This window comes from Nanorana parkeri, unplaced genomic scaffold (assembly GCF_000935625.1).
Source record: "Nanorana parkeri isolate BGI_ZX_2015 unplaced genomic scaffold, ASM93562v1 scaffold1270, whole genome shotgun sequence".
Taxonomy (NCBI): domain Eukaryota; kingdom Metazoa; phylum Chordata; class Amphibia; order Anura; family Dicroglossidae; genus Nanorana; species Nanorana parkeri.
The window spans coordinates 339,985-349,128 of record NW_017307538.1 but is presented as its reverse complement, the minus strand read 5'-3'; the positions used below and the strand labels follow the sequence as shown (position 1 = coordinate 349,128).

Sequence of the window (9,144 nt, the reverse complement as noted above, 5' to 3'; positions counted from 1 at the left end):
TATATATATATATATATCACAGACTTGCATTATGAGAAGTATAGCTCAGCTGTTGTGTAGCACTATGAAGTAATAAGCAGCACCGTCTGAGTATGTAAGAGGCACATATGGCCGCTCCCATAGACATATAGGGTGGAATTGATCATAACAAAATCTGGACCATCTGTGCATGGCAACCAATCAGCTTCTTCCCCCTGTCACGGCAGAGAGCCGTGACAGGATCGAGAGGTGAGGGAACCCGGTATGTGTTCCCTCACCTCCCGATCTACTGAGCCGACCTGTGACAGTCTCATTGTCACAGGTCGGCTTAGAACTATGAGGTGAGTGGAAATCACTCATGTCATAGTTCTCCTTTAAGATTTGCACATGAAAGATAGAAGCTGATTTGTTGCCGTGCACGGCTGTTCCACATTTTGATAAATTCCCCCATAGTATATAGTTACAAACTATACATAGAAACAACCCTTTGCTTAACATTGAGACATTCTAATACAATGATTTACATAATGCTATTCTATTTCTAATGTGTATCCAGAAGAATGAAAGAGGTGATCCATTCCCATCAATAAACTAAAGCGACATCAACACTTTTATAGTCTGATAAGAGGTACACGGTTGCAGAGCATTGTATCCTTTTCCTATCGATACAATGTGTACAAATATACAAACAGACTGGAAATGACTGTTGTTTTTGTTCTTCTGCACAAGAGGAGTTCCACTTTACAAAGTCTATGGCTTGCCTGTAGTGGGTTCCAGCAGTTGCACTGGACGTTCAGCTCAGCCGAGTGTAGCAGAATGTGAATCATTGGCTCAGCTCTCCCTCCTATTGCAGGAGCTTCCAAGCTGCATTACCGGGAAGAGGGCCAAGTTTAAAGGGACACACTTGTCAACGCAGAGTGCTTGTAGGGAAACAAACATTGTGCTGACATGAAGCATATGTTTATTTTTCTCTTCAGAGTTTCCCTGTTTAATACTATAGTTTTGCTTTCTTGCCTAATCCTACACTATTCCAAAAATAAAATAATGGAGCAGAGGCACTATTTTCCTTTCCTAGGTTAACACAAAAGCAGCTGCAGGACTATTCAAAAGAGCAAAAGGGGGAGATTAACAACCTATAGCAGCCAATCAGAATCCACCTTAGGGTAACGTCAAGAAAATGATTGGTTATGAGGACAGAGTATGTTTACTATAACCACACTCATGAATGAACAGGAGGTGATGTAGATCACTTCCCATTCATTCATAATTGAGGATATAGTAACCATACTCTGTCCTCAATTATCTAAAAACACTCAGCGATCACTGATCCCTGACTGCTTGTACTTGCTCTCCTTCTTGCAAGGACTCATGGGACTCGTAGTTTTAACATAGCTGGAGTGTCGAGGATGCCTACCCCTGATCTATGGAAAACTTCATCTCTCAAAATGGCCCTGGGAGAACTTGCCTCTAAATCGATCATTGACATATGAATAGGAGATCTCAAAGCACAGCATGCGTAATTGTTTGGCTTTTCAAGGTATTGACGTACGTACATTAGACATACACTGCTGCAGCGAATCCACTAGAGGGCGCTGGGCATAAAACAAGTTGTATTATCTGTCCTCTAGTACTTCTAGACCTCTACAGAGCAGAGGTGGGCAACCTCTGGACTTCCAGCTGTGATGAAACTACAAATCCCATTAGGCATTGCAAGACTCTGACAACCACAAGCATGACTCCCAGAGGCAGATGCATGATTTGTAGTTTCGCCACAGCTGGGGGGCCGGAGTTTGCCCGCCCCTGCTATTACTACGTATTGGTTAACAATGGAAAGGCGGTGGGGGTGCTGATCTAAACCCCAAAACAAAAAATTTCATCTATTGCCATTTACCAGGCCTCAGATGTGGCGGCTGCATTTGTTTTTCTCTTTTTGCAGGCTTTTTTTTCTTTATTTTCACCTGGTGATCCTGCCAATAACACACTTCCTGTCCTAGGGTGACAACGCTGACCTACCCTACTATATTTGGATGACAGGAACCAGGCAGGACTATAGTACCCCGTCCCTATGCTCTTCTCCATAACATAGAGTTCTGTAGTTCTTGGAGATAGCTGGGAAGAGTGTAACTGAAAGAGTGCAGTACAGGGAGAGAGCACACCAGCTCACAAGATTTGGGGCAGGATCAAAAGGTATTTTTTTATGCACATTAAATATATATAACAAAACAATTTTTTAAAAGCTAAACTCCCGGCAGATAACCAAAAACACAAATGAAAAGCAGCTCGCCATTTATTAACATGGGGGCAGTGTAAGTATCTGAATGTTACCCTGGTATCAGCCCCTTGCAGCCCCTGGAGAGCAGAGTGTAAGAGAAAGAAGCAGCACAGGGAGCCAATCAGTTGATGTGCTGAAAAGAAGCATATCGATAGGAGGAGAGAGCAGTGACAGAGAGGTCATCTCTGTGCTGCTTCTCCTTTCACAGTGCAGTCACAGCTGGGCTCACAGGAAGTGGGTTCTCATCAAAAAAGTCTCCCAGAGATAGAAGGACCTGTCAGGTGGTTTAAAGGGGCATCCAAACACCAAAAAAAAGAAATGCTGGCCATCAGACTGAGGACATCTAGTGGCAGACAACAAGTACTGCGGGGGAATCTCTGGACTGATGGTGAATATTGCAGCCAAAGCTGTTTTTTTTTTTTTTAAAGGGATCCAATAAGAGAAATGTATTATTAGGGTTGACACGCCCTTTAATTTCCCAGCATCTAATATAATTTTTGGGTGGACAGACCCTTTATCAGGCATGAACACAGCAGGATGTTCTGGGCTGTTCTGTTACCTTGTGTCACCACCTTCCCGAATACGGGCAGCGTGTCCAGTGTGGAGCAGTTCCACCGTCGGTTCCTGAACTGATACTGACATTCCTCGATGGCCAGCTGAGCCCCTCGCCTGACGGAGTCCATGACTTCCAGATTCCTCTTACACATCTGCACCTGGCGCTGGATTAATCCTTTCAGCTTCTCACAAGTCTCCTCTTCTGAAATGCTGCCCACCGACGACAGTTTTGCAAGGTACCTGCAACGTAAACAGAGTAAAAGGATCACTTGCGGAACGGCAATTAAAATGAATCGGTCACAACTGGCAAATGGAGCTCGATGGCAGCGCCGCGTAACATAGAAGGCTCTTTCACCGTTATTCTGCCATTGCTTATGAATCGGCAGTGGAAAATCTGCTTTATTTTGGACACACTTTCATTACCATTCTTTGACTTTGCAACAGTGGACGCTATTGTCAAATTAGTGAACTGCTAAGTGTCCAAATGCAATTATGTTGGTGACAGGTCCCTTTAATATTCACACTGACAATACGGAGTAATCAGCAGTGGTAAGTTTGGAGTACAATAAGATATGAAGCTGGGCACTGACAGTTTCTACACAAGTTATTCATATGTCGAATTACTGAACTGATATCCATATCCTATGCTGATGATGACAGATCTCTTTGAACTGCATGAAGTCTTTGCAGAGTAATCAGCAGTTGAAAATAAAAAAAATGTTGCCTTTTTACTTTCTCTGGTTCTGCAGCAAAAAGTTGCATGGGTTGGCAGCTCTGCATACGGCAGATGAGTATTTAATATGGCCACAACCCAGAGGGGAACTTCTGTAGGGGCACACATACACATTTGCCCCGAGGGTCTCGGGGCAAATTCTGCACGTTCTGTGCTCCACCCACTTTACTTACTTTCCCTGCTCTACTAGCCCCCACCCCCACTGCCACCCATCCCCCTTTGTATTACTATCTGTCTAGCGTGGATGGAGGAATCTGAGCAATCATAGATTGCTCATTGATAGATAGATAGATGGATAGATAGATAGATAGGTGCTCAGTGTAATGCCCCCTTACATTGGTGCTCCGTGTAGTGCCCCCTTACATTGGAGCTCAGTGTAGTGCCACCTTACGTTGGTGCTCAGTGTAGAGCCCCCTTACATTGGTGCTCAGTGTAGTGCCCCCTTACATTGGAGCTCAGTGTAGAGCCCCCTTGCATTGGTGCTCAGTGTAGAGCCCCCTTACATTGGTGCTCAGTGTAGAGCCCCCTTACATTGGTGCTCATTGTAAAGCCCCCTTACATTGGTTCTCACTGTACTGCCTCCTTACATTGGTTCTCACTGTACTGCCTCCTTACATTGGTGCTCAGTGTAGTGCCCCCTTACATTGGTGCTCAGTGTAGTGCCCCCTTACATTGGTGCTCAGTGTAGAGCCCCCTTACATTGGTGCTCAGTGTAGTACCTCCTTATATTGGTGTTCAGTGTAATGCCCCCTTACATTGGTGCTCAGTGTAATGCCCCCTTGCATTGGTGCTCAGTGTAATGCCCCCTTACATTGGTAATTAATGGAAAAGCCCCCTTACTTTGGTGCTCAGTGTAGTACCCCCTTACATTGGTGCTCACTGCACAAGTGATACCATATATTGGATGTCAGTGGAAAGTTGCCCCCTTACATTGGTAGTTTTTGTAGGAGAAAGATGAACCCACCACAGCTCTAGAAACCTCTGGAGGAACCCTAGAAACCTCATTTGAGAACTCTTGCCTTAAACCCTAACCCTTAAACTTGGACCCTAATCCTAACCTTCACCTGCCCACTAACTCTATATGAACCACATTGGGCCATTCTGAGATAGGTGGTGCTGCCGGTGCTGACATTTCTTCAACCACTGCGGCTAAAGACAAATGACCCTGTTGGTACTTAGCAAATCTGACCGCTAGTCCCTGACGTAAGTTACTTCAAGGTGGGATCTCCTATATGTCAGATTTGATAGAATTCCATAAACAGAACCTAAAAGAAGGTTGGAAAGTTTCGTTTTTTTCACTCCTTTTGGAGGTTCCTAACCGTTGAACATTGCAGGTTCCGGTGTGGTATCAGATGTGCAGAGAGCTGGCAGCCATCTTAGTTAGGGTTGCGTTGACAGACTGTTTCAACGTGTTCTTTCTCTAACGGAGCTCGTAGATGTTTTGGCAGCAGATGAGTAAATGACTTGTAACTGCCCGTTCAGGCTGTTTAAAGCGATTTGCTTGCTTCAGGACAGAGTGTGGACTGTGTTCTGGGTGTGTGAAGTTCAAGAAACCAGAATAGATTTAGAGGACATAACTGTGCTGTGTCCACGCGGGGCAAAGACACCCATTTATTTTAAAGAAGTACTCCTGGGAGGGAATTTTAAAAAAATGACCCCTGCTGTGGGGCTACCCCGGCATTGCAAGGGTTAAGTGCTCATTTTGCCTAGGGCGATCAAATCAAGCAGATATACTCACCTGATTTTTGGTCCCTGGCTATGGAATGTCCCTCGGCATCCTCACATCGAATGCAAGTCAACAGACCTGCTTAAGAAGCAATGGTGTCACAGGTCCTTAGACCACCGGAGCCAAGGGGAGAAGAGGCTGCGGAGACCGGTCTAGCAGCCCAGAGTATCAGGTGAGTATATATGCTTTATTTGACCCCCCTTAGACAAAATGAGCACTTAGCCCTTGCAGTGCGGTGGTAGCCCACTGCAAGGGTATGTTTTTTCAATTCCTGGAGTTCTTCTTTAATTTAGCCCTCCTGGGCAGCTTAAAGTTGACATTTAGGCCTCATTCACACGAGAAACGGCCGGCACGTACAGCTCTGTGCTGCGTGCAATGCCATATCGGGCAGCTCCCGGGAAGGACAGGTGCTGTGTGTGATTAGTACGCAGGCCCTGTCCTTCTCTATTGGACTATGCAACCGTACGCCAACCTACACTCATCCGCCCTGCACGTCCGTGCGGGTGTCCATACTCATAGGCTGACAGGATGGATTCTGTCTGCGTCCGAGCCGGAACACCCACCCCTGTACGGACCTGCACTTGGGGTGAGCATAGGGTGGCGTACGGCCGCCTAGTCCCATAGAGGAGAAGGACAGGGGCTGCCCTTCTCTATGGGACAGCACCTGTCCTTTCTGGGAGCTGCCCGATACGGCCGTGCACGCAGCAAGGTGCTGTACGTGTCGGCTGTTTCTCGTGTGAATGAGGCCTTAATCTGCTAAAAACCCAGCTATGGGTTCTTTTGTGATAGCAATATTAACTATGTATACATTAATACATGTATTGTTTCCATCTCTATAGCGCTGATGAAGGACCCTCAGAACCCCCAAAATGTGTTGAATTGTGCCTTATATTAGGGTATAAATACATTCCGGGCTCTTTAAGTTAAAGGGGTTCATTTATAAAAGCTTCCTATTCCTATACTCGTCAGTGCCATCTAGGGGAGCTAGTGCCATGCGAGTATAGACGGGTGGAACTTTTATAAATGAACCCCTTAGTGTGCAGCTTTGTCTTTGATTTCTTCTCAATCTTCATTTCGGGTCTCTCTAGAGGTTGTAAGATGCATAAGAGCGGCCTAACACGAGTCACTGTACTCTGCCTGCAAATGGGGCCGATTGCATAAGTCATCATAACTTCAATGGGCAGGGCCGGATTTCCCAAAAGGCCCGGCCTTGGGGCAGCAAGGAGTAGAGGGGAAGCAGGGGTGTGGAATTCCCATCTCCCGATTCCCGGGACATGCAGGTGCAATGGGCACTGCGGTCACATCTGAATGACGACACCTGGGATTCCTTTAGCTGCCGAATGGGGCCGATTGCACAAGTCTTGCGAATTCCTCTGTGAGACAGATGTGGGCGGGAGGCGATGTGTAATCCATTGACAGCTGTCACCGCCCTCAGCTGTTCACATGTAAACACACAGGCTGCAATTACCTGCGAATGATCGCACCTGGACACAAATGGTCTGCGTCCAGGTACAGTCATTCGCAGGTGATTACAGTCATTGGTTTTTACTTCGCTTCCCATCCGCAGGAGATGGCTTGCGCCTCACAGAGGAACTAATGAGGCTCAGCGATCGGCCCCATTAGAAGGTGTGAATAGGGCCCCAAATCAAGCAGGGCTCCAGGTTTCTGAGCTCAGGTCGGGATATGTTAGGTCAGGGGTGGGGTGCGGTGCGGAGGTACAAAAAACAAGTGCACTTTCTTTTTAAGTGCACTTATCCTTTAAGACCAGCAGAAATTTGGCCTCAGGAGCTGACAATCCAAATTTTATTCTGGAAAATCTTCCCCCTGCTCGTAAGGGCAATGTTGGCCGCCTGACAGCCTCTCTGTCTCCTTCCTAACGATCAATCGTCCTCATTCTGACATATCTTGCAGGAAGTTTGGGCAATGATCCTACCTCGTGCTTACAAGTCGACAACGTTCCCCCCCCTCCATCGCGCCGCTCATACTGTTCGTGATGTGCATTCCTCGCTCTCTGAATCTATCTTGTCAGAAATCCTGATTACTGCTGTATCCAAGTACTACTAGGAAAAGCCAAAGGTCGCCGGAGTCAGCCAAAATAAGCAGAGCGCAGCTTTGTGTGCCAGCTCGCAGCTGCCATACCGCTGCTGTTTTGTAATCACTTAGAACCAAACCCTTCACAATGTTGCCTTAAAGGGGATGTCCATACTTAAAGTGAACACACCAGGCAACAAGCACATTCACTTTGCAAGGTTTACATTGCTTAGTGCAGGGGTAGGCACATCAGTTGTGGTGAAACTACAGATACCATTATGCGTCTGGCTCCGGGAGTCATGCCTGTGGCTGTCTGTGTCTTGCAATGCCTCATGGGAATTCCACAACAGCTGCAGTGCTAATGTTGCCTACCCCTGATCTAATGCATCACATGAGCTTCAGAGCTTCTTAGCGGGACTACAGCCTCTTGTCAAATAAATGTGCTTTCGAATTTACCTGAATGGGAAATACACAGGGAAATACAGAGTAGGGTTCGAGCGATTATCGGATCTATTCATTATTATGGCCGATATTAACACCTTTTTAAATAATTGGCATCAGTCTTAAATTTACCGATATTACCGATACCCACCGACAGTGAAGGGGAGTCTACCCCGGCAGGTGCCCTGCCGGGGTAGGGCAGCACCTCCAGTGTGCCCCCCCACAACCAGTGCCTCCAGTGTGCCCCCCTACAATCTTCCAGTGTGCCCCCACAACTAGTGCCTCCAGTGTGCCCCCTACAACCAGTACCTTCAGTGTCCCCCTGCACAATCACAGTGTCTCCAGTATCCCCCTACCCCTACAACCTTCCAGTGGGCCCCCACATCCAGTGGAAGGGTGGCCCTGTTCCTGCATAGTTCACATCTATTGTACATGGACCCTCAAATCCCAAAGGGCCCTTGTACACTTGCATGATCTGCACAAATGCTACGTCCCCCCAATCCTGGAGGGATTAAGATCTGGCATGCCATCATTGATGTTTGCTCTCACTGCTGACCTCTCCTCTTAAAAAAATATTAGTTTCCTGACTTTCATTTTGACCCATTGATGGTATTAGTTTCTGAAGCACTGACCCAGAACAAGTATGAAAACCAGGAGGTCAGACTTCATCTGACTTCATTGTCAGTATATTTGGCCCAGGTCACTGCTTTACAAAGTACAGCAGCTAGAGAAGGCCAGGCAACTAGCATTTTCACAATGAGGTCAGCATTGGGAGCCTGTATAGTTGTCTCTTGTTAAAGTAGTATTAAACTCGCAAACTTTTTTTCAATATTGAATCCGGATCAAACAAATATACATTGCCCGGCAAGGCATTTCTTAAAATTTGTGCCCAAACACTTACACTTATCATGTTTCTGAACAACTCCAACTCTCTCAGCCTTGCTTCCCTGAACTTCCTCTCCAGTGCAAGATCACAAGGGACAGAGCCGTCTCCAGAAACTGTCCATCTACTAAACTGGAGAAGGGAGGAACGGAAATCAGGGGAGTGTCTTGCCTTGCTGTGTCTGTGTGTTTGTGGAGACACACACAGCTCACTAGTACACACAATGGTGGCTCCATAGAACCCTTCAAGGGAAAGGAGCCACCCTAAAACAGGATATCAGGACCAGTGTTCAGGGGACCAGCTGATTCTGCAGGAAGCTAAAACTTTTGAATATCAAGGAGCAACATCCATTGTAAGTGATTTCATCAGCATTTGAAACAGCTGAAAAACCTTCTGAGTGTAATATCACTTTAAATGACCGACATTAAATGAAACTCGGCATTGTGAGATGCCTTCCATGTGCTAGACATCTCCCTTCCTCAAGGCTGAATATCAAGCAGTGCCTGGAGCCCTCCCACCCACCC

At 46.6% G+C, this 9,144-nt stretch overlaps 1 protein-coding gene across 1 annotated transcript in view; it reads right to left on the bottom strand.

Moving 5' to 3' along the window:
• The window catches only part of WNT4 (Wnt family member 4), a 58,514-nt gene that overhangs the window by 25,778 nt on the left and 23,592 nt on the right, over nt 1-9,144 (bottom strand). The window contains exon 2 of the mRNA XM_018568982.1: nt 2,811-3,046. Coding sequence (XP_018424484.1) covers nt 2,811-3,046 — 236 coding nt within the window. The remainder of the gene's footprint in view (nt 1-2,810; nt 3,047-9,144) is intronic.